The 25,304-nt window shown below is 36.4% G+C and overlaps 5 protein-coding genes and 1 long non-coding RNA gene across 7 annotated transcripts; 4 read left to right on the top strand and 2 right to left on the bottom strand.

The window, feature by feature from the left end:
* Positions 28-3,870, top strand: LOC105164604 (FBD-associated F-box protein At5g38590-like). The gene is made up of 4 exons (XM_020692244.1): positions 28-127; positions 357-1,792; positions 1,890-2,060; positions 2,990-3,870. Exons 2-4 carry the CDS (start codon positions 377-379, stop codon positions 3,143-3,145), a joined length of 1,743 nt encoding a protein of 580 aa, XP_020547903.1. The 5' UTR covers positions 28-127; positions 357-376; the 3' UTR covers positions 3,146-3,870.
* On the top strand, positions 3,518-5,023 carry LOC110012159 (jacalin-related lectin 19-like). Its single transcript, XM_020694854.1, has 3 exons — positions 3,518-3,574; positions 3,852-4,076; positions 4,778-5,023. Exons 1-3 carry the CDS (start codon positions 3,518-3,520, stop codon positions 5,021-5,023), a joined length of 528 nt encoding a protein of 175 aa, XP_020550513.1.
* On the top strand, positions 6,047-7,465 carry LOC105164596 (jacalin-related lectin 19-like). The gene is made up of 4 exons (XM_020692248.1): positions 6,047-6,179; positions 6,265-6,308; positions 6,486-6,707; positions 7,114-7,465. The coding sequence occupies exons 1-4, from the start codon at positions 6,116-6,118 to the stop codon at positions 7,384-7,386; spliced, it is 603 nt and encodes a 200-aa protein (XP_020547907.1). The 5' UTR covers positions 6,047-6,115; the 3' UTR covers positions 7,387-7,465.
* On the bottom strand, positions 7,280-9,051 carry LOC110011675. The gene is made up of 3 exons (XR_002286689.1): positions 8,138-9,051; positions 7,902-8,030; positions 7,280-7,416 (listed from the first exon to the last, which is right to left on the bottom strand). It is a non-coding gene; the product is annotated as an uncharacterized LOC110011675 (long non-coding RNA).
* On the top strand, positions 9,270-14,250 carry LOC105163581 (uncharacterized protein At1g51745). 2 transcript variants are annotated; one of them, XM_011082004.2, is made up of 4 exons: positions 9,270-9,381; positions 9,903-10,259; positions 11,720-12,630; positions 12,943-14,250. In XM_011082004.2, exons 2-4 carry the CDS (start codon positions 10,069-10,071, stop codon positions 13,968-13,970), a joined length of 2,130 nt encoding a protein of 709 aa, XP_011080306.1. In that variant the 5' UTR covers positions 9,270-9,381; positions 9,903-10,068; the 3' UTR covers positions 13,971-14,250. The 2 variants fall into 2 exon arrangements, with proteins under 2 accessions (XP_011080306.1, XP_011080298.1); XM_011081996.2 differs by having other exon boundaries at positions 9,319-9,581.
* Positions 14,694-20,391, bottom strand: LOC105163561 (inactive protein kinase SELMODRAFT_444075). The gene is made up of 10 exons (XM_011081975.2): positions 20,205-20,391; positions 18,698-19,845; positions 18,048-18,202; positions 17,860-17,954; positions 16,748-17,763; positions 16,508-16,668; positions 16,019-16,095; positions 15,792-15,939; positions 15,549-15,698; positions 14,694-15,171 (listed from the first exon to the last, which is right to left on the bottom strand). The coding sequence occupies exons 2-10, from the start codon at positions 18,879-18,881 to the stop codon at positions 14,959-14,961; spliced, it is 2,199 nt and encodes a 732-aa protein (XP_011080277.1). The 5' UTR covers positions 18,882-19,845; positions 20,205-20,391; the 3' UTR covers positions 14,694-14,958.

The raw sequence follows: 25,304 nt of genomic DNA, 5'->3' as shown, positions 1-25,304 counted from the left end.
AATACAGAGCAAAGCCCGGCCCATAATCAACAACATTGACTGTACGGCTTTGAAGAACGCAAGAACCCTTAAAATTGCTGCTTCATAGATCGTTTCCGATTATTCTTCCGCAGTTCTCTCCAAGAAGGTCCGTTATTTTCTTACCTGTTCGATTCTTTCTTAATAGTCAATTCTTGATCCTGAATCCTTAATTTTTATAAAATTTATGTCAAATTCCGTTTTCTCTTTGCCCAAATTTTATGATTGTTCGATTTAATGGTGGTTTTTGTAATGTTGATCGGTCTGTGAGAAAATTGGAATGATTTTTACTTCTAATATATTTTTTGTTAAACAACTTGTGTTGTGTAATTTGCCAGAAATTCGATCTGATAGACTGATGTTGTGGAAGAGAATTTGTCTTGGCTACCTTGTGAGGAGGGGCCATTCTACTAAGAGGTCAAGCAGTAGGAGAGGGACGAATGATAGGAAGAATTTGATGTTGAAGCCAATAGGGAGTGGTTTTGGTGATGGAGGTGTACTGGGGAAGCGAAAAATAGGGCACCTGAGTGTTGAGTCGAATAAATATAGAGTTAGGAAGAAGCGCAAGATTAGGGGGGATAATGGGGTTTGTGACAGAGATGTTGATGTTGATCGGATATCGGAATTGCCTGAACCCATTATCCATCATATTTATGGATTCATGCATTCTACAAAAGATGTGGTGCGAACTAGTATTTTGTCAAAGAAGTGGAAAAGCATGTTCAGTTCTTACCTGACATTTGATTTTGATCAGAGGTGGTTTCGCATAGAAGGGGCAAGAGGAAAGCATAATCGAATCAAAGCCCGTGAAGTGCAAAAAAAGAAGTTTAGGGGTTATGTTGAGAAGTCTTTGGCATTAAGACTTGATCCTGTTCCTTGCATAGATAAGTTCAGGTTGTATGTGAATAATATGAGTGGTGTGTTGCAGGCTTGTATGGGACGTTGGATATGTGCTGCTGTGGACAAAAATGTGAAGGAGCTAGATGTTCATGTCAATGTGGACGGAAAGCAGTATTTTGTGCCAGAAGCTGTACTTCTCTCTGCATCAATAACTTCCTTGAAGTTGTCAGGGTCACTATTATGTGATTTTGGTGCTATAAAGCTGTCTAATTTGAGAGAACTTTCTATAAAAGACACCTTTCTGCTAAATGGACATTTGATCAAGAGATTTGAAGAAAGCTGCCCACTATTGGAGGATTTGAGGCTTGTTTGCTGCAGAGGATTATTACATCTGGCTATTTCGGCTCTTCTCAAGCTTAGGAGGTTAGAGGTGCACGAGTGTGCCAAGCTTAGTTGTATTGAGATTGAGGCATCAAACCTTGAGACCTTTTGGTATCATGCAAAAAAACACCAGCAGTGCAAAATTGACCTGAAAAGTTCGGGAAAGTTGAAGAATTTGACGATGAAGGACCGCAAAATGACTGACACTGCATTTCAAGATTGCATTTCCAAGTCCCCATTGCTTGAGAAGTTGGTGCTTCATGAATGTACCAGCCTGGAGACACTCACAATTTTGAGTGGGAAATTGAGGAGCTTATCCTTAATTAATTGTGCAAACTTACGCGAAGCCAATATTGATGCTCCAAATCTGTACTCCTTCCAGTACAGTGGCCGTAGAATGCCTTTCTCTTCCATGAATGTTTTGGGTCTATGCGAGGCAAAGTTTTCTTTTGGTCCAATTATGAAACCAGCTCAACGAATTGTTGAGTATCACAAACTTTTTGGGAGCTTTAATCGGTCTAAGGGTTTCAAATTAATCGTGTACTCCAAGCAGGTACCAGTAATTTTCCCTCTGTATTCAACACATAAAATTGTTCTCACTGTTTAGCTTTCATATGAGTTCACTTTTTCTTTTCCCTTACTGTTTCTAGAATATGAAGATTTATGAAGAACCGGGAGAAGACTATGTACTGCCAAACTATTTCTGCAAGTTAGAACTGACTGCGTCCTCAAGAAGTGTTCTGAAAACTGTTGATAACTGGCTGCGGGAATGCCATGGGAGGAGTATCGTACTTGTATCCCCCAGCACTGAACTCATAAAGGTAAGGTTGTTTAGTGTGATCTTTGGTTAAATCCACAGTTCAAATATCTGGAACAAAGTCAACTGCAATTGCTTTAGTTTAATCAGTTTTCTGTTTTAAACTTTTGTAGACCAACAACTTCGTTCACCGACTGGTTTATCTAGTGCTTAAACTGCTTTTCATAACTGCTCATTACAGAATGGTATGCATGTGACATTTGATTTAAATAAGCATCGAATCCTCCATTGTAACAGTTTCCACGAAAATAGCTTGATCCCGAGTATTGGCATTGTGCAAGACTCTCCATGGAATTCCAAGCTTTTCCCCGCATGCTCCAAACTGTCGGTCTTGGTTTGTTGCGACCAATGGATTTTCTTTATGCTTTTCTTTGATCATCTTTAGATTGTCCAGCAGTTCCCTCTTCATTCAAAATCCTAAAGTGCCTTCATAAGGACCTCTGCCCCACCTGCCTTCCATTTGTTTTTTCTCTTTCTAACTAAGTTACCTATCCACACTCTCAATTTCGTTTTGGATTCTCATTTAATTCAAATTGCACGCCACTTTTCCCCATACGGGAGATCTTTGCCACTATTTTGATCGTTCTAAAGATACTCACTATTATCATTAATTTTTCAGACAAGGAAATTAAATGTGTCTAATTCAATTTATTTGGTTCAATAAGCCTGCTCCTTTCAGTTTGGTGGATGAATAGCTCAGTGCATGAGTTATTAGCAACAACTGATGTTGTATTGTTGTCGGTCTCTAAATTCTACACAGTTAGAACTCAAGCAAGTTGATTAGTTTGTGCACTTTACAGAAGTTTATACTTGTTAATTCATCTTTTGTTGTGGTATTTTTATACTCGTTAGTGTTTCCTTAATGGCAGTTATTCTGCACAATGGTATTGTTTTCTATTTTGTTTGCTCATTATAATTTTTCCTTTACTGCAGTTTATGCGCACAATGATAATCGACAGAGAAGATAATCCGAACTGCTGCAGATTCTACTCAAACAAATGTTGGCGGCATTACGTGGCAGATGTTAAAATTTTAACCTTGAACACTACAAACAAGATATATTATGACTTCAAATGGAGGTCTAGATAAAGGAGTCGTTAGCATGAGGATATGACGACGAAGCTGACCTTTCCTTTCTATTATTTTCTAAGTCGTCCAATATGGAATTCTATGAACGGGAAAGTTTTCTTGCATGACATATGTGAACAAATTGGTCTTTATTTTTTATGATGTTTTATTTTCTTGAAGAACAGAGAAAAATATAGTCTGTAGCATCTTACAAGTTGCATAACCACCACCTCCGATATCATCGTCCTAGAACCACCCTCCTGATTGGATGTATGCCAATAATGTCATGTGTTATCTAAATTTACCATCCTTAGATGATGTATTCAGGATGCATGTGCATGTCATATAGAAATTCAACATTATACATGTGTTACACTTTGCATGCATTGCTAAATGGACATAATTAAACTGAAGCTTTATCATTTCAGCATTAGATGCTTAGCTAATCATGTTAGCACAAGAATTATTCGGTGGAATCAATCCTCTTAATGCTGGTACCAAATTGAAAATGCCATAGGTCCATAAATGGAACCGGATACTATTGCAAGCCAATTATTTCTTCTATATTAACCTCACAATTAATTCGTGCATGTGTGCATAATTGCCATCTCTCCTAGTGCTTCCTGTATACATGGTATGCAATTCTGAATTAAATGCTACTTTTGGCTGTTGAACTGCAGATTGTGGGATATTTGATTTTTACGCTATATGAATGTCTGATTTGTAGGAAAGAGAGAAGAATCAGACAAGTGAGAAAAAGAAGGCAATATTTCTCGGACCATGGGGAGGTCCTGGAGGGAGATATTGGGATGATGGGAATTACAGCAGGGTGAGGGAAATTATCCTCATATATGTTCTCTGTATTGACTCAATACGCGTACTATACGATAAGAATGGTATGCCTGTTTTGTCCGAGAAGCATGGAGGTCCTGGGGGTCATACTAATGCTGAGGTAATCCTTTCTTTCATCTTGTGCATAGCATCACAAAAAGTAATCAAGAAAAAAAAAAAAAAACAGTAGGAAAAACATTGATATAGCTGGGTATTAAACTTGGGAATTTCAACTTCTTGTTTGGACATGACTAAGCCGCTAACGAGCACGACGCTGGACAACAGGTTGGCTATTTCTGTTGCACTCAGAGGGAGGCGCATTGAGCTTATATCATAATTTGGTCCTTGCCCTGCTATAAATAAATAAGTTTAGGATAAAGTCCTTCGAGGATTGAGCATATTACAGAAAAGGTCCTGGATTTGAAAGGTACATCAACACCCCCTACAAATGTGGTTTGCATTATAGCTTCCCCCTTTCTCATTGGATCTTCAAGGGGAAATCTATAATGGAAAACTTGAATGTCGGCAATGCAGTGTAATTTTTACAAAATTGAGTTTCCTTTCTTTTTTCTTCTTCAATAAATATGCTTAAACTTTATCTCATAAATTTATTGTGACAATTATTTGCTTTCTGCGGCAAGCCTAGTTGTCCCAGTAAATATGGCAACTGCCTCTAGCAATTCGAGATCGAGATCCAGTGAACCTCGTTCATCAGTCATTCGTCTGCAAGTATTGGCTTCTCGAGAATTTCTACGTTAAAATTACCATTTTTATAGTAGGATGACTGCAGTTCATTCTTATTCGCCATGCATTGGATCCCAGGTCAAGCTTCAGTTCCCGGATGAGTACTTGACAGAAGTTAGTGGCCACTGCTCCCCTCTGGGTCGCCGCGGCAATGCCATGGTCAGGTCGCTCAAGTTTAGGAGCAACTGGAGAACGTACGGGCCCTTTGGAGTAGAATCTGAAACCCCATTTTGTTTTCCAATGGAAGGAGGGATGATTGTGGGTTTCAGAGGAAGGTGTGGCTTATATGTGGATGCCATTGGTTTTCATATAACACAAGCCTGATTAACCAAACTTGTGTATATTATGTGTTCCAGTAGTGAAATGAGGATGGCTTGTACTGTAAACTAAATTCTATGATGTGGGAACTTGTCCAGTGTTCGAAATTTTAAAGATGGGTATTGGGATACTTGTGAAGAACTGTGTTATTTCTTATACAATATCGGGCCATGTCAACCATCAGTTGTGTCATACATAAAAGTATACAAGACAAGTGGCAAAATGGTTGATTACAATTGCATTCAAGTTTTAATAGTTAATACTTAAGTCCACCTTCACTTGTTAGCTTTTTAATTGGGTAACTTTTTGTGATCTTGCAAAGCATAGGCTAAATATGGTGCTAAAAGATACTTCAAAGGAACAATAAGTTGATAGAACTTATATTTTTGTTGTAATTAATATTTTGAGTTTTTTTATTTGGGTAAATAATAATTATTTTTCTTGAATTTTGATATAATTATATATACTTTTTGTTGTATGCCAAACCATAAATACCTCTGACTTCAATGTCCGTCCAAGAACGAAGTTATTTTTTTAGATTTTTATTCAATTTTTTGTAGTGTACTACCCGTAATACCCATTTAGATAATAAGTTATAATTTATATATTCTATAAAAAATTTTGGAATTTTTTTATGAACTAATACTTTATAGATTATTTATTTCAGCCATACTCAATTTTTTATATTTTTTAAAATGCTTTTTTTTAAAAAAAAAAAAGAATAAAAATCCAATAAGGGTGAAATAGTACTTTTCACAATATTATCTAGGGGCTACATAATTATATTTCATTTGAGAGGGTATTTATAATTTTTTAAATGATATGAAAGTATTTGTTATTATGTCAAATTTTAGAGGATGTACCTGTAATCTACCCTTTTTTTCTTTTTAAAATTTCTAACTCTTGTCTAAAGCTCTTCATACGAATCCAAAGTCCAAACGCCAGCGTTGGTGGTTGAATGGATGCAACTGTAATCTTACTAAAGTAAAGAACCTCATCCTAGTTTGACACCTGTGTAGCAGAACAGATGCTCATCAGATCACTTGAGCACAAGATTCAAAGCATTATGATGGAACTTGAACCACAATCTGCACTATAATGGCAAAAGAATACTTTTCTTCCTGGATATTGCTACTAATGGAATCAGATACTAGTGCACAAGGTAATAGCTCTCTTCTTCCATATTTAACTCACTTTTCCTTATTGCAGCTAACACGCACGCACATACTCTGTACTGTTGTGGTCAGTATTCTGCATATTTGCTATTCCTTCCTTGCAGCTGGTTAACATGGTACGCAATTTTCATTTATGTATCAAATTATTTCATTATGAACATCTTATATCCAGCGCAAGATGATTAGAAGGGAGGAGGGGGGTGGGGGGTGGAAAGCCTTGCGCAGTTACTGGATTATAGACTTTTGGGCATCTAATGTTAATCTTACATAACTTTCTGGTGTGATCTTCCTAGGATGGGGAGAATGATCATCCAGGTGAAAAGAAGGCAATAGTTGTTGGGCCATGGGGTGGTAATGGAGGGACTGCTTGGGATGATGGGAGTTACAGTGGTGTGAGGGAAATCACACTCGTCTATGCTCGTTGCATCGACTCAATACGTGTAGTTTATGATAAAAACGGTGTGCCAGTTTCAGGAGAGAAACATGGAGGTGTCGGGGGTAACACAACTGCACAGGTATCTGTTTTCTTTCCACTATATAAGATTACAATTGAGCAACTCATACGCTTGCAAGAATATGGTACTCAGAATGGTTTTGCTAGTTTGTTGAACACGTTTAACTTATTGAAGGATTAATTACAATGACCTATCTGAAAGTCAGTGTAAGTGTAACTAAATCACAATTGTGTTTGTAGAAATAAAATATTAACATCCCATTAAAGTTCTAAACATTTACCATCTATTCAAACATAATAAAGCAAGTATACAAAAGATACAAATTCGAAGGGAAGATTCTTATAATCCCAAAACGGGAAGAAGTATATACAGTAATTATGCCACAGGAAAAGTTTGATGTCATTTGCATCCAAGATCGTCAGCTTTGGGGCACATATCTATGCACTTACGTATATGGGATCCGCAGATCAAGCTGAAGTTTCCAGAGGAGTTCTTGACCACTGTGACAGGCCACTGCTCCCCAGTGGTTTGTGGTGGCAGCCCAGTTATACGATCCCTCACGTTTAAGAGCAACCGGAGAACCTTTGGGCCATTTGGAGTTGAAGAAGGTGTCCCCTTCTCTTTCCCAATGGAAGGAGGGCAAATTGTGGGCTTCAAAGGGAGGGCTGGATGGTACCTGGATGCCATTGGTTTTCACATCGCAAGAGCCAAAATACGTTTCATCATACAAGTTATCTAAAATTTGTGTTCAAGACTCCCTGTACCATACCTGCGTACATTACATTTCACCATATAAGTAATAGTTATGTTGATGACTACGTCTACTCGACCACCATAAATTTCCTTGAAGTTATATAGCTTTCAATGTTCTGCACTCCTCATTCAGGAAACTAAAACTTCTACTTAACTTTTACTCTGCTTCCTGAGGACCATGTATGACACAGATGCTTCAAGTCACTACATCTTAATAGCAACAATGTTTCGAGGAATGTAAGAACGAATTGTCCCATAACTAATGTAATCTCCCAAAAACAGTAGATACATCCTTTTGATGTTTGCCAAGAATCAAAGACCTGTATCATTAACTGATTTGAAGTAAAGGCACAAAATAAGCATTTCATTCCCATCTATTTAACCACTATTGCTTGAAGAAAGAGTATCTGAGTATGGTTTTTCAGCCAGATAGTGCTCAAGCATATATTCTTCCTCACACCTCAGCTTCGACTGAGAAGGGAAAATAGAATGTATGCTTACCATCTTTATATGACTGTTGAATGCACTCCAAAGGGAGCTAGATCCATCATCACACTAAAATCAGAACCTTCATCCAACTGCTGAATCTTTCTGCACGGGATAGAACAGATCCGTGTTTTGACTAATATCCTACATATTTGTAAGGGATAATTACACCAACACTCGTATTGATAAGTAACTGGAGACCATTGAAAAAAATAAGGATGAATATGGTTATTAATATATAGAATCATTACCTAGTAAAACCGCTCAGGCATCAATATCAAGGCAAAAATCTCATGAAGAAAGCTTGAGGTTTTAGAAATCTTTTAAATCCAGCTCTTCACAATTTGCATTATCTTCATTGTCATATTAGAAAGATAATCCGGGAAACTAAAATCAGAAGCATTCTTTTCAAATACAAGTTTTCTTAACAAAAATATTGTTCTTCCTGTACTCCAATCCTATGCTCCAACACAAATCAAGCTCCCAAAGAATGATTGATCCACGCAGAGGATTAAACTTTTCTTTCTTAGTTCAGCCTACCCAAAATTGCATCTCAATATTCATAACACAACTTCCATATTGCCATACCTAAAGAAATTCCCCAAAATTCTGAAAAAAGAAAGTCCAAGCAAATTCCCAACCAAACATCGTATAATATCTTGTGGGCCTCTAAAATTTTTAAGAAATCACTTGCCATTGCAAATCGATACATGTGATATACCAACCAACATACTTTGACAAAGTTCTAGCCACCGGAATATAAAGCATATTTTCATCCTGTTAATTATGATCGCTTACATTCAAAAGAGTCAACAACACATACAATAACACACCAAATTTTGGAACATTTGATAGATTAAAAAAATACAACGATAGTAGTCAACAATTCATCAAAAATGTGAAGAAAAGAATGGAATGAGTCAATATTTTGACAGCGATAAAGATGCAATCTTTACAATCAAGAACTGAAAAAGATTGAATTTTGACCAACGGCCAGTCGTGTTTGTCGAATGGTTTGGTCGATGGTTTTTCATCTCTCTCTTTTCTGAAGGTGATTTTGCAGAAAGAAATAAACCCCTCAAACTCAAATTTCGAAAGAAAAAATGGGAGTATCTGTAGAGGAGAGGACGGGAGCGCTGATTATTTATTCTCCTAATATCTAACATCAGTGTAACCTAATCACAGCAGTGACAGAAGAGTCTTGAAGCAAAAATCTTATCTGGGCTTGTGAAGCAGCCACATGGTGTAATCTCCGGGGCCCACAAGCAGTGTATGTGGGGCAGGTCTAGAAATAGTAATATACTGCCTGTCGTGCCTAATCACAGCACCTTCCTTTTTTTCAATTTTTCGTTTGTTTTCCATCAGAAATAAATAAGATAGTGTAACATAATAGTCATGGTATTGTCAAGTAAATCTCAAATCTCTCCCTCTCTCTCTGTCCCTTACGTTTCTCTTTCTGAGGGCTTCTCTGTGTTGGCATAAAGATACCGAAAAGGTATGTGGAATCCCATTTTCTCTGCAGTAACACACCCTCTACTTCTTGTTTCATCGTCCACTCACGCAGAACACACAGCACGCCAGCAGATAAAATACATAAACTCATGAACTACTACTCTCCCATTTCTTGTACTCTCTGAATCCAAAAGCTAACCGTTTGGTGATAAACCCACTGTTCTTAAAGGTACCATAGCAAAGGTGAGAACTTTCCCTCAGAATGCCAAAGAAACATCTGTAAAGACTCAATTAACGGGTTAAAAGTTCTCTTGAAAATAAAGAAAAACAACTGAGAAAGAAGTCCCTTTGAGGAGATTCTTTTACCAGATCTATATCTCTCTTCCTCCCCCTGATAAACCCTGCCTTCCGGATTTGTTTTTCATTTTCTTTTTTGGGTTTCATAATCTTTATTTTTTTTTCCTTTTGTGGTTCTTATGATTTTGAATTTTTTTGGCTTCTGTAGTTGGATGTTTGTATAAATTTCTCTGATTATTAGCTCTGTGTTTTTCCTGGTTCCTTTAGGTATTTAAGAAATGTGCATGCTGCTGCAGGAGGATTCCAGATTTTTCTTGAGAGCTCCCGACTTAAAATAAATTATTGGAGAAATTTTCTTGGCTTTACGTTTTCAGTTTTCATTTTTTTCTTGTTTGATTTTGAAGTAAAGTTGCCTTTTTGACTTGGCCTGTAAATGGGGAGCTCTGGTGAAGACCCCAAGAAGACCATTGATGCTTCTGTGGGGGGTTTGGTTTGGGTCCGCCGAAGAAACGGATGTTGGTGGCCCGGAAAGATTCTTGGCCCGGATGAATTGCCCGAGGGTTGTGTGCCTACGCCGAGAGCCGGGACCCCTGTAAAGCTTCTTGGTAGAGAGGATGCAAGTGTGTAAGTACCACTGTTTTTACTCATTTTAATTATTTCTTATTGGAATGTTCCTACAGCATAGAAATGTTGCAACTTCTTTCTTCAAACCATACAATTAGTACTTGGGTGTCATGATATTTGAAACGTACTAGGAGAGAGCTATTTTATATGTCTTCGAGATTATCCATGTTGAGAAAAGAGGTTATGATTGTTAACGAAATTATGAACATCTCATTTTACTTTATTCCTTCTGTTCTTGAGGGTGGACTGGTGTTTCAGTGTGTGACAATTGTCATTTCAGTGTGTAGACCATTTATTTTGATCTGACTTCGTGTTGATCATTGTTTCTGTTAAGAATTAGAATCTTCATTTGATCAGCTACACAATTAACCTGCCATTGCAAGATGCTTTTTTTGTGATGATTATGAGCAGAGAGTAAAGCATTGTGTTTAAATTCTAAAAGGAAAACCAGTTATGTCTATTTGAATTCTTGACTCAGTTGCCACATCGAGTTTGATTACTTATTTATTAATATATCAGATTATGTATTTACTCACGTTAAATAAGAGGGTGTTTCAGCTATGATTTGCTTGTGTTGCTTGAGCATGGTGGATTACGTGCGTGGTGCAAGTTCAGCTCTTTAGTTGTTCTGCAAGCATTGAGTTTGAAAGGGATCCTTGTTACTTGAAAATGGAGTTTGATTGAAAGTTGGTTAGGTTTGTGTCTCTCACATAATTAAAAGGCATGAAAAATAACCGTTTAAGACGATAATAACAACAAACAAATTTATAAGACAAAACCATAGCTTGCCGTTTGTACCCATCAGTCCTTGCTTTTTGGCGTATTAAAATTAAAGGCTGACCAAGATATAGCTGTTGAAGTTATACTGCAGGAAAGTAGCAAAAATGAGATAAAAATGGCTAAATTAGAAGCCGAATGATGCCAATGGTGTGCAATGCAAGTTTTTGTTATAGTAGGCAAATTTTGTCTTATACGGTGAGTTTAGTTGTGCATTCACGAGACTTGTGATATGGAATAAGGTTTTCTAGTGATGGGGCTGATCTATTTGTATGAATTGTCCTTCTCCGAAGATTTGCTAACACATTTCTGAAATAAACCACTAAAAAATCAGTTCCTACCCTGTTTGGGTTGTGACCATATTGAATTTTCAGTTCAACTACGCTGATAACTCACCCCTAGAGAGGAAATATACTTCTACTTTAACTATGTGTCTCATCATTGTTTGGCCATGGTTAAGTACCTAAAACATGAGAGTCTGAGAAAATACCTGTTATTTCTCTCTCAAAGATGGAAAAAATGTTCTAAGTCTACGTAAGTCATAAAGGAAATATTGGAATGATTGTTTACCTGACCTTCTGAACTAGAAGTTGACATGTTTATTTCCTTGGTCTTGGTCTTGTTCTTTGCATACTTTCATGCTTAACTGTGATTTGAATGAAGTTCCATGAATGTTCTTTTAGGGACTGGTATAATCTGGAGAAATCAAAAAGAGTGAAAGCTTTTCACTGTGGGGAGTATGACGATTGCATTGAGAAAGCCAAGGCATCTGCGTCTCATCTCTCTAAGAAGGCAGCGAAATATGCTCGAAGAGAAGATGCCATTCTTCATGCGCTTGAGCTTGAAAGTGCTCGATTTGGGAGAGATCATCAGGACTTCTCTGCTACACCAGAGACACAAGATGGCGAGCATCATCATGCTGCCGACTCCCCTTCTACATGCCATCCAAGTGAAGAAAGTGAAGATGTTGACGACGATTTGAATAGCTCTGAAGACGATTCAGATTCAGCCCAGGAACTTTCACAGTCTGGAGTATCATTTGAGGAACCAGATCATGTGAATTCAGCCAAGGAAGAATCCAAACATCGGAGAACTCCAAATGATTCAGAGGACGATGGGATTGGAGTAAAGCGCATGAGGGGACTTGAGGACCTGGGAATGGGTGTAGCATCATCACCGAAAAGGAAAAGATCTCAGGTCGCTCATGTTCATGAATTTTTGAAAAGGAAGAACCGCCGCCGTACTTTGACAAAGGTTTTGGAGAGTACTACTATGGTGTCTGTTCCTGTTGTTTCTGAACAATTTCCCAGCCCAACTGGATCCTCTGTACCAGTAGCATCAGACAGCAAGTTTTCTGGATTGGAGTCTAGCGAATCAAAGAATAACAACTCAGTTGTAATCAATAACAACTCAGATAGTAATGGAGTTTCATGCGAGAATGAAACATTGTTGGATGCATCTAAGCACTGTACCGATGCTTCCTTAAAATGCAAACAGAAGGACGCTGAAGTTTCTAGTATGGGTATTCCTGATAATGAGTCTATGCAAAAGTTGTTTGATGTGCCTCTTGTTGCCGAAGAAAAGCACTCAGCAGGTATATATTAACCTGTGCTTTTGGTTGTATTTATGCTACTCATTTCATTCTGGTTTTCTGTATTAAAGCTTCTCTAGAAATTCCCTCCAGAGTGCATGTTTTAAACTATTTTCTGAGCTAGTAATAAGCCCACAAGTCAAATGTCTCCATGATGGCTGGATAAGTTCCCTGAACACACATATAATCTTGGTCAGCCTGCTCAGTCATTTCTTAACACTAATAATGTATTCTTCACCATGTAGCTTGCATATAGATGGAGCATTTCTATATAGTGATCTAACATGCTTATATGTGGAATTTTCACTTCTACAGGCATGCCTCAGGTTGTTCCTGATGCATCACAGAGGGGAACAGCTGGTGCCAGAGCCCAATCCAGCCAAAGTAGTCATGTTGAAACCATATCTCCGGGAAATGAGGAGCACAATGAGTCAGGCTCTACTGGTTCAGCTACAGCAAACATCCATCATATCAGCCAGAGGATAGAGAAAAGCACTACCGAGTGGCAGTTAAAGGGGAAGAGAAATTCTCGGTCGAGGAAAGTGGATGTTGATGACGACGCAGAAACATATGTCGCCTCTAACGATGTCAATCGGTCCCTAGTTTCAGATGGTGGAGGCCATCATGTCAAGTCAAGACCAATTACAGAAACTCAGGTCGAAGAATTTCGTGGTTGGAGCTGGAACGCTCCTCCAAAAGAATCTCGTGGAAGAGGACCAACACCAGAGTTGCTGGTTCCCCAGAGGTTACTCCCTTATCGTCAGTCTCGCTTCACAGTCAATCCAAAGTACGACTCCTCTGACTTCTCTCTTAGACACCATATTGCTGGTTCCGCCTTGTACGACGTCACTGTCAAGGTGAAGTCCAGCTACCAACCTCAGCGTGTCCCGTATATCTCGCTGGTGAGCAAGTTAAATGGGCAACCAATCATAGGTCATCCTATCACAGTCGAGGCATTAGACGATGGCTTTTGCAACAATCTATTTGTTGTCTCTGAATGTCGTAGCAGCAGTTCCGAGTTGGACGACGAAAAACATGTTGGCACTGTTTATCAGCAACGGCCACACAGACGACCGCACAGTAAGCATCGGTCAGCATACAGTTTACCAGCAAAACCTCCAAGATCAAAGAGGAACTCAATTTTGTCCAAGAAGATCAGGAAGCTATCCTCACTTACAGGTTCTCACAGACTAAGTAGGGAAGAGAAGAAACGAGTCCCAGACAAGCTCAAGGGCCCTTCTATAGCTTGTGTCCCATTAAACGTAGTTTTTAGTCGGATCAATGCAGCCTTGACTAGCTCAGTGCGATACCCACCCCGTTTGATTGCTACGAGCAACGTGTGAAGTTAGTTTTTGGAGATGGAAGAATTGTCTTCTTAGCTGCTGGAGATTTTGGTGACACTCTTGCTCTGAGACTATGCTAAGTTGTACATTCTGCACTGCAGGTAGAAATTCTTTTTACAATAATGGTGACATTTGTTTTTCATAGGAACTACAGAATTGTTGTAGAGGTGGTGGTGTTGGTGTTGAGCTGCTTTTGCTGTGTATATATTGTAAAAGTAGTTGAGTCCTGATGATAATCAAGTTTCTTTCTTTTATTATTTTCTCTTTTTCTTTTTTCTTTTTTTTCTGTGGGATGAAATGAGTTCATATAACATGCTGAATTATAAATTGGCAATGTGTTTTTATGGGGTGTTTGGATCAAATTTTAGGTGAGTTACGAGGACTAGGATTTTTATTATTTGAGTGGTAAGGTTATGTCTTACAATTAAAAAGATTCTAGTTTTGAATTGTAAGTATATAATTTACTTTTGAAATAGTTTAACACATAGTCTATTGAAGATAGATCTAATTGCACAAATCTATTGAAAATAGATCTAATTGCACAAACATCTTATATCTTTTGTGAAATTATAAATACACCGTCGAATGGTGTTTGTATAAAATCCTGCTTTTAAATAGAGGCGTATTTGTAATTTTGCATAAAACTTCAGATATTTGTGCGATTAGAGCCCATTCCAAAGGATTTGAATGTAATTGATCCTAAAATTAAATCTCGCCGTCGCATTGGAAAAGAGAACTCGGGTTCCTGTCCATTAATTTTGTACAAACATATGCGTAACTTAGTTTGGGCTTTAACTGAATCTTGGGCCACTTTCCATACGACCCACTAACTATCTACTAATTTGGACTCGGCCCAAATTCATCTTCACATACATCCAACTTCAACATTCAGCATTTCTATACATAAACAAAAGCGCTACTGAAATCACAAACAAAACTGAGAAGCTGATGATGTTATGGAGAAAACTCAAACTGTCATAGTTGCAACTCAAAGGTTGTATTCATATGAAGTCCTCCCCTCTTTCTTCCTGTAATTTGGTCTCCAGTTGAGAGAATCCTTTGAGCTGAATCGTCTGGGTGACTCGTTTTCATGTTGTGGTTGATGATCGAACCAAATTCTCCCGCTCCGGCTGCCAACATCGATCCCGGGCATCAGTGTTTGGCTTGAATCCATCATGTCGCCCTCAAGTATCCGAAGAACCTATTTTTACGAGATAGGAAACAAACAAGTGCAACCAATAGCATGTGTAGTTAGCATTAAGAATTCAGTTCTTGAAACACAAAAGACGGGATTGAGGCAACTAAATTATATAGGCTATTGGAAGATGTTGAGTGTGGATACTGACTCACCGTTGCATTTCGCCTTAGTCTTTTATATCAAAGGGAAGTTCGTAATTTTGTAAGATTGTTATAGTCATCCTAGTTATATATAGTCAAGGGATGGCTGTCGGAGGAGAAGTTCATGTCCGAACTATGTAAACCTTTGAGTGTCCTTGTGTTTGATTTTTCCTTTTTGTTTTCTAGGCGTATTTCACCATCTATCATGCAATTTCCTAGAAGAGAGAGGGGGTTTCTTACCTGAGACATGCGAGGTCTTGCCTGAGGATCCCGACGAATGCACAATGATGCAGCTTGCAGCATACAGTAAACCTCGTGCTCTGAGTAGTTGCTTCGCAGACGTGGATCAACGAGTTCATCAATGGCATGCGCTTCCAATAATGGCCGTGCCTGTGAAATCAGATTGCATTAAGATTTCCCTGCCCCTGAAAAACGCTTGTTCGTTGTGACTAATGCAATGCTTCACAGGAAACAGAGGCGTACCCATTCTGTAAGGCACTGCTGGCCCTTAGGCCTGTTGAGATCCACTGCTTTACGACCAGTGACGAGCTCCACCAGAACCACGCCAAACGAGTAAACATCGGCTTTTTCTGTGACCTGACCACTTTGGGCATACTCAGGCGCCAAGTACCTAAACGAAACATGGAACTTGATGAGTTTGGTGGTATTACGATTGCATGGACCATTGTCAAATGAGTTCTTGAAGTTACCCAAATGTCCCAATTACTCTGGTCTCAACTCCAGTCTCTCCATTGGGTTGCCACCGAGCTAGACCAAAGTCTCCCACCTTGTAGAAAATATTATTGAGCTAAGATCAAGAAATGCCACCATGCTACCTCAATTATTCTCAAAATCATGCAAAAACGTGACAAACAACATATATTTTTAGCAAGCTTGAGAATGGAAAAACAGGAGGGGAGAATGCCATAGAAACCTATTCATCAGCCTCCTCAATGAAGCTTTAGAAAAACATGGCAAAGATATTGTTAACTTACATGGAGATGTCAAAAGTACATATTCATTGCTTTTAAATCTTTCAAAGTTAATATTAACTACATCTGCTAAATCCGTTGAATGATTTGAAAATCATGAGAAGGCTGATTTCGTACTGTGAGTTTTAAAATTATGAAACAGTAAAAAAACCACTATGTCAGTGGTCGAAGAACCATAGGTTTATAAGAACGGTAGGTAATTTGTACCAAAGGTTCAAAATCATGGGTAATGAGAATGTTGTTGGGCCGCATGTCTCGATGCACAATGCAACCAACTCTACATTCTTCATGAAGATATCGCAATCCTCGTGCTGCTCCAACCGCGATCTTTTGCCGTGCGGTCCATGCTAGCGTGTCCTGGTGGCGTCCTGGAAGTTGCAGATGCATTTGAAAAACGATATTCATCATACTAAGATAAACGGGCAGTTAAAAGTCAGGAAAGTATACCATATAGATAAGAATCAAGAGATCCATTGCAGATATACTCGTAAACCAAAAGTCTTCTACCATCTTCAACACAGAAACCAATCAACATAACAACATTCCGGTGCTGAGCACAGCTTAACACTTCGACTTCCGAGCAGAATTCTTGATCGCCTTGAGAACTTGCTAATTTGTGTTGCTTGACTGCGATTGCCTGGCCATCTGGAAGGACTCCTCGGTGGACAGATCCAAACCCGCCTTCAGCTAAAAAGTTGGCTTGTGAAAAACCGCCTGTAGCAAGCTCAAGCTCAGCATATGAAAACCACCTTGGAGGCTTTCCAAAAACGGGAGCTTTATGTTGACATATAGAACACAAGGGTGGGGGCCCAGGCAGTGTGGTTCTCGACAGGGAAATCGCTTCTCTCAAACTGCCACTGATATCCAGATTACACCTATAGCTCGGGGATCTGAATCCAGGTTCTTCATCAAGTCTAGAGAGCTTTTCTAGCATGGCCTTGGTTGCAGAATTTTGAGACTGAGTACTAGACACTCCAGATCTCTCCCCAAGATGTTCGGAAGATTGTCGATGTGCTACAACTTGCGCTATCCAAGGTTGGAACCTCAAACTTGACGAGGATGACAGATTTTCCATGTCGGAATCTGAACTAGATTCATCAAGATCCCGATCTTGTTTTGTAGCTAATTGTTCCTCTTTCTTAAGGACATCTTTTGTTTCCGTAATGAAGAATGGTGAAGTTCCAGGATCAGAGCTTGAAACTGATGAAGTTCCAGCTTCAGTGGCCGTGAATGTCTCCGGGCTACTTGAGGGGGTAACAAGTGGACCACGAGTTGAACTCGAAGAATTGTTTTTGCTTTCTTGTTTTTTAGATGATTGATCGTTATCAGAGTTTATCGCTTCTGGTTCCTTTATACCTGATCCAACTAAATTCAGTCGGAGAACCTTGGGATGGGAGCGCTTCATAACAACAATGTTGCATTGCAGCTCCGTCATACAGCGCTTTTCCTCGTTTTTAAGCTGTCTGCATCATATTGAAACTTAAAGGTCAGAAAAACTGCTATATTGGAGAGCTCTTCTACAATTTAGATGCCTCATTAAACAGGACTCTAAATATTACTTATCCAAAACAACCCAATTTGCTTGATTTCTCTTCGCCTCCGCAGCCACTGCTCCACAAGGATTCCCGGACACAATCTTTATCTTTACATTGATCTGAAGATATTATGAGCAAAATCACAGATCACAATTATGTTAGCATGCAAAACTCAAACATAAAAGATTACTACACATTCACAAGATACTCACTTTGTTAGGATCATAAACCTCATGAAGCTGAAGAATCATCTGAGAGCAATAATCTGTTATGTCAGATTTTTGTTCCGCGCTCGTACCAGACTGTGACCTCCTGTGGGCACTAGCACAATCTCCAGCAAATTTTGGGAACCCCCAAAATTTTCTACCTGATTAAGGTGATGCAAAACATTATCACATCAATCAGTTCCAATGATGGTTGATCTGCATTTTATGCAATCAAAAGAAAGTACAACAACAAACTTGAAAATCAAGGGAGACACTATCCTCTTTAGAGCTGCTATTTCAGGCTTCTAGTTCGTAATATGTTGCAAAGTCCACGAAATCTAACCAGCAAAAACATAAAATAGAATATATTCCTGTATTGTGCATCTAGGCCTACTGAGATGTGGGATTGATTGATGAATCATGCCACAAAGCAAATTAACTTCACAATCCAAAAACTAAAACCCCATTTCAGAAGAAAGAGAGGAGGTGACTGCAATGCACAGAAACAGGGAGAAAAGTCCATCCCATACTCGGTTGAGATGTTGCTTACATATGGATGCCTATATTAGAAGATCTGAGGTGACAAGAGAAGTAAAAGAAGTCAAGATTCTTGACAAAAACAGACATGGAATCCAACATATACTAGAGTGTCTCACCAGAGCTATGTGAAGAGACAACCACAAGAAGAGTAATGCAATCCCCAGGCTGAACAACATGACTAAGTGCCCAGACAAGAGCAGTCTTAGGAATCTCCTTTGATGCCTTAACAGCCACCACAACCTTCTCAGCCTCATCAGAACACTTTTCTTGTTTCCCGCCTTTCTTCAACTCTCTACTCATTAGGCCAAAAGAAAATTATCCCTTCCCAAAAGTTTCAAATGAATAACACTATTCTTTTAAGGGACACCACAGTTCAAGCAGTATATGAATGTCTCCTCATGAAAGAGCAAGAACATATTAGGTGCATTATTATGCCCTCTACCCCACAGCTAAAGTTGTCATGAACCTCATGTCATGCATATACAGCCAAAATGCTCACTGTTTCTCAATGAAAATGCAACTGCACCAGAATGGCTCCCCAGAGTGACAGGACCCCTTGGACCAAGAACCAAATTTTCCAAAGAGGAAAATTGATTTTTCCCTTATATTGCTTTCTGTTCTTTACCAGTTAAAGCACTGAAACCAAAAACTGCAGAGTTAACTAGAGATGAGTAGGCAGTCAGGTTTTCCCAGATACAGTACAATGACAACCATTTGAAATGGATCTGCAGAGAGAGTTCTTTTCAAGCAAAAGAGTTCTCTGTTTGGCACATGAACTTTTGTACAAGGCAAACGACAGACAAATGCTTCCCTTTCCTTTCATCCCCACCACCTCCATAAACAGGAAAGCAAACAGTAATAGTCTGCTTTCAGATCAGAGAAGTCGAAAATGAGGTTAAATTTTTTTTTGAAAACAAATGAAAAGGCATCAGGTGAAAAATGAGCTGTTTTTCAGATCCAAAATCAGCCCACTGTCTTCTTTCTCTTTTCCCTTAATACCAATAATTGGAATGCTGGGAAACGTGGAACTCAGATTCCTTCCAAAGAAAACTTCAAGATTTTTCCTTTTTGGCGCTCACAGACTAAAATAATGCTTTTGCTTTTGGCTTTTCACATTAAACAAATACTCATATCCATCCAAAGCCACAAACGCAAGAACCCATCAAGAAAAACATCATTGAAATGACACTAGAGTTGAGTTTCTGAGCTATTAAACATAACTCCACAATCTTCGGCCAGAAAAGCTCTTTAATAGTGTCCATTCCTGCAAAAAAAAAACCCACAAACCAACTCTTGCAACTGTTATACTGCAAAGAAGAATTGTCAAAGAGTAAATGGATTTTCTGCTCTCTTAGTATCTTTTCATTCTCTCTTTCTTTCTTGCTCCTTCTTTCACATCAAAACAGCTCAAACAACGATGACAATGCTATCAACAATATGACACCGAAGAAAAGATAAAAATGCTTGTTTGTGTGTGTGAAAGAGATACAGAAAGGGATATCACATGATTTGAGATATCAAGTTGAACAACCTCAACAACTCCATCCAAATTGATGTAATGTACCCAAAAAATAAAAAAAAAACACCAAAGCCCAGATCAAGATAATAGTAAAAAATTCTTACTTTTTTATGGTATGATGATTCTTGAAAAAGAATAGAACAATTTGTTTAGTGTGTGGAAGTAAGAGCAATGATGCACTTACTTTTGTAACAGTGACAACTTAACGTTGATATGGAAAAATGCAACACAAATGGGACGATATACACAATTTTTTGTTATCAGCAAATGGGGGTTCTGGGCTCTTGCTGATTCCTCACACGAGGTCGGCCTCCACCTTCTTTCTCAAGAATGCCCTTCCCTCCCTATGTAACTACACCCTTAACCCTTGTTTTCTTTTTTAATCCATCTTATTATGATTTTTAAATTTAAAATATATTAATTGTCCTTTATCGCGTTTTATAAACTATGAACTCGATATCTATTTAATCAAATTTAGACGACGCAACAATAGTTGCATGCACACGTGTGCGTGCAAATTGAGATAAGTTGGAGACGAATTTTAATTTAAGATTAAGTGGGTATTTAGATGAGTTTATAGAATATTTAAAATATTTTAAGATAGTACAAAGTATTCCATAAATCTTTCAAAAACATAATTTATAAACTCTTTTGTAAAAAATAAGGAGTTTTTAATTTACTTTTAGAATTTTGATAAACCCCTTCAACTTTTATTATTCTTATTACAAAATTACAGTTGTTAACATGTTTATAAGTTTTGTAATCTTACTTTCTCTAAATATTTCAAAAATATATTTGTTTGTTTAAAATAAAATCTAAACATTTTTATGAGTTCTAAAAATATTTTATAAACCATATTAATTTACATTGTCCCATCTCCTAGCTCAAACTTGACCAGTTTGGAATGAAACTTCCTCCCTATTCCTATGGGTCGAGTGAGCTCTTGCTTCTCACAATTGGCACTATCAAGTCGGAATCAACAGCAAGAGGAAAGAAATCAGTCCCAAAGCTTTCTATTCTTTCATAAGCAGAGGTCGGGGGCGGAAGTCTTTAGGAGCAGTCCATTCGAGTTAGTTTTCTTCTATTTCAAATGAATTCAACCTAATATTTTCTAAATTGCGTCATGTCAAAGAAAAAATGAAAAAGAAATTATAAGAAATTTGATTTTTCAATATTTGATGATTTACAATATGAGTTTTGTGTGAATGAGATGGTTTTAAAGCTTGTCTTTAGTAGTGACATTTTCAATATATTAAATATCAGTCATTGTCCGTTTTTATGTTCATATAATAAATAATTTTTCATGTTTTAAATTATATTATGTAAGAGTAAAATACATTACATTAAAATGAAGGGGAATAAAACTAATTTATCAATTAATATAAAAATTAAAAAGTTGAGTAAGTTAATTATTTTATTGGTTAAAGAATATTTTTTATTTTAAAAAAATTAATACAACGATATTATTAATCAGTATTTATGAGTCTAGAATTTATATATATATATATAGATAGATAGATAGATATACATTCTCATGGGCTATTTTATGGGGTGAGGTGAGGCAGAATGGGTAGTGAGTGATGCACAATCAGTTTTGAACTAAAGCTGAAACGCCTTTGTTAATCAGCTCTGCTCTCAATAATCAGCTTATTCATAATGACGTCCCTTCCCACCAACTTCACCTTTGCATTGATCCTCAACATCATGCCCCATCACCTGCTTTGTACACGTAGATTTTGACGGTGCTTGAGTGCGCTTTAAATATTTTATAAGATGCTTGAAAGTTTATAAATAGTGATAAGTATAAATGAATTATAGTTCTATAATAATTATTATTCGTTATTTGTGTAAGCGAGAGTAAAATATTGTCATAGTTAAAAATTATGATAAATATTTTAACTATAACTAAAAATTATGAGCAATAATAATTAATCGTGGTAAAAATTCATGTTTACGCATTGATCGTATTTGAGTGTGATTAAGAGTATTAATTTACTATAATTTGAGTACATTTTTTCGTCACTAATTCTTGCTACCAACATTTTTTGAAAAATAATAGTGATTATTAAAATCATAAAATTCATTATTGTGACAAAATAAATATTCTTCAATAAATATATATAATTAGTGATAATATTAAAATTATCGCCTGATTTTTTCGTTATTAATCTTACTTTTTCTACATGTTGACGAAAAGGTCTTCTGATTTTCTACCCATATTCATTATCATCATGACTGGAATTTGAATTGGTCCACAACACTATTATTTTTGTCTCTCCTCGACCTAGTCAAACCCAAACAATATGTATTTGAAGTGAGATAGATTGGCCACAAACACGTAAAATACAACAACCTCAACAGAGATAATTCAAGACAAGCTAATGTATCAATGAGGGATCGTAGACAATAAATAATATTCGTAATAGTTGATTATATTTTTTTCATTAATTAATTTTTATATTTATTATTCATAATTATTTGTAAAATACAATTAATAATAAAATAACTTGTTAAAATGACTCAATTTGACTTCTTACTCCTCAAGATGAGAAAACACCTATTAGTTGTTTTGTTCTCTTTTTCTCAATCTTTCTTCTCTAATATATTAGTAATGATGATGTTTATTTAATTTTGTAATGATTATATCCATATTCATGCATTATAAATAGTAAAATTTGAACTTATAATAAAAAAATAGTGCCACTTAAATAAGACCGACATCGTTACATGTTGACGTGGTCTAATTTATTGAAACCCATAAGGGCGACCATTTTCCCATTCCCTATATAGTATGATAGTCTCTCATCAGCGTAGGTGGAGAGAAGCGTATTAAATGGAGGCGTGACACTCAACTACATGCGCAGGTTAGCGCATTCAAAGCAACCAATCGCTCCATTTGCTTAGCTGACAGTGGTCTACTGCGCTCTCAATGGGTATTGTGTAGGGTAGAATCATACCCACATCCATATTCAATACAATCTATACACACCCTTCTACTGAACACTCTACTTACCCATTTTTATGTATGTTAAATATATATATATATATATTATCATATATTCAAATTATTATGTTTATATTACTTTAAAGTTAAATTTTTATTCCTGGAGAAAAGTAAATTATATCATTGGGTTGGATTTTGGGTCCTGCTTCAATTAGAACGAGTCTATTATCTAATATATAATTTTTATATTATCCCAAAAAACAAAAAAATATAATTTTTATTTTTATTTACTCTATTATCCATATATATCTATGTATATAATTTTCCTCCAAAATTATTTTTGAGAATCAACAAAGGCATCAATTTTTGAACTCGAATTCATTAGTTAAAAATATTGTTAGTAATTTTTACTTTATTTAAACTAAACAGTTTAAAATAAATAAACAATACTACTTTTGATGAATATTTTTATTAATAAAAATATTTCTTACTCATATTTGATAAAATAATTTCATCAAGAAGATTTTTAAATTTTTGATATACTAAAATTATGTTAGTATAATATTATTTTATTTATTTTTTGATACAAAATGCAGAAAAGGGTTATTCAGTAAAATTATTAAAAATAATTTTTTTTTCTCAATCTATTTTACTCGTAGCAAACAAGGGGTAGTATTTGAGATTCACTCTCCTTCTAGTCATAACAAACAGTTTGAAGGAAAACTATTATTATTTTCTTCCCCCTTTCACCTTTTTTCTCTCACTTGAATGAAATGAACCTTAAAGATAAATCAAATTCGTCTCTGTTGTCATTTCTAAATTTTAAAAATTCCTCGAAAGGACATACATCGAATGAGTAAATGAAAGTGATGGAAATTTTTTAATTATTCAGAGGAGAGAAACAAGAGAAGAAAAGGGATTTCTAAGGAGTATTTGTCCTAATTTTTCGCGATATTTTGTGGTTTTTATAACTTGTATTTATTAATTAAATAATAATAAAAATTGGAAGTTTTTGAAAATAAAAACTCAAAATGAGAAAGATTGAAGTTTGAGTGCTTGAAATTTAATATTTATAATTTATCAATAAATTACAAAAGTCGGTAGGGAGATACTTATATATTTTGGGTTGAATTATTTTAATTTGACTAATTGAAAAACAAAAATATAAAATAAAAACACTATTTTATGCTTATTTTCAACAATAGCTCATAAACGCTTATTTTAAACTTTTGAAAACATCCAATTTTTCAATTGTTTGTGTAATGCCATGACTAGGGGGGGAGCACATTAACCATTTTCAAGGTACGGGCTAATCTCCGCCGTCGTCAGAATTAACGGTCACGTTACCACTATCAATCCCTTCCTTACTCGACAGATGAAACCGTTAGTTTGGGCCTCACTGCAAGAATCCAGCATTCGAACCTCCGAAATTATAATTTTATTAAATCGAGGGGCTTTTGAGTAAATATTGTTTAATCAGTCGATCGAATAACGACGAAATTAAGGAGGGATAGAAGGTGGTAATTGGGTAAGAAAATATATCTTTTAATGTCATAATAAAATAATAATAATCTAATCCTCAATCTCTGTGCACTTTTTTAAGTTTATCAGCTTTTCCATTGGATTAGATTCAAGATTCTATCCCCACTAAAAGTGTTGTCCCAGAAAGTTCATTCTAAGCGTTTATCAATTTTTAATTAAAAATAAATAAATAAAGTATTTTTATTTTATTATTTATATTTTTAAATTGTTTAATTTTATTTGATTTACTCAAAAAATAATAAAAATATTTCTACATACTTCCGCAACTTAGTGATAAGATTGTAAGTTTTTTCTAAAACTTATTCTTCACATAAAAGTATAAATTAATGTGCAACCCACAACCATTTTATTGTAATTTATAAAGTCTTAATCTTACCACTTGAAAAAGCCTTCATTATCAACATACGACCTCCTCTCTCCGTATGTTGTCCATGATATGGTGTGCATTTGTGCATTCTGATCAAATAACTTTACGCCAAATATTATGTATTTTTTCATTAAAATATTAAAAATTTTGAAAAAAATAGCACTATTCAGATTAGTTTTACTTATCAAACGTATAATGACAGTATAAACTCAATATCAAATAATGCTAACCGTTATTCAAAGTAGAACACTTTAACATAGTCCTACTATATATTAACTTAACATTCATGTCGTTAAAAAAAATAATAATAATAATTAATGATTCAAGATCCATGCTTTCCCCCCAAAATTC

This window comes from Sesamum indicum, linkage group LG1, assembly GCF_000512975.1.
Source record: "Sesamum indicum cultivar Zhongzhi No. 13 linkage group LG1, S_indicum_v1.0, whole genome shotgun sequence".
Taxonomy (NCBI): Eukaryota; Viridiplantae; Streptophyta; class Magnoliopsida; order Lamiales; family Pedaliaceae; genus Sesamum; species Sesamum indicum.
The sequence above is the reverse complement of the archived record's forward strand: the minus strand, read 5'-3'. Positions and strand labels throughout refer to the sequence as shown.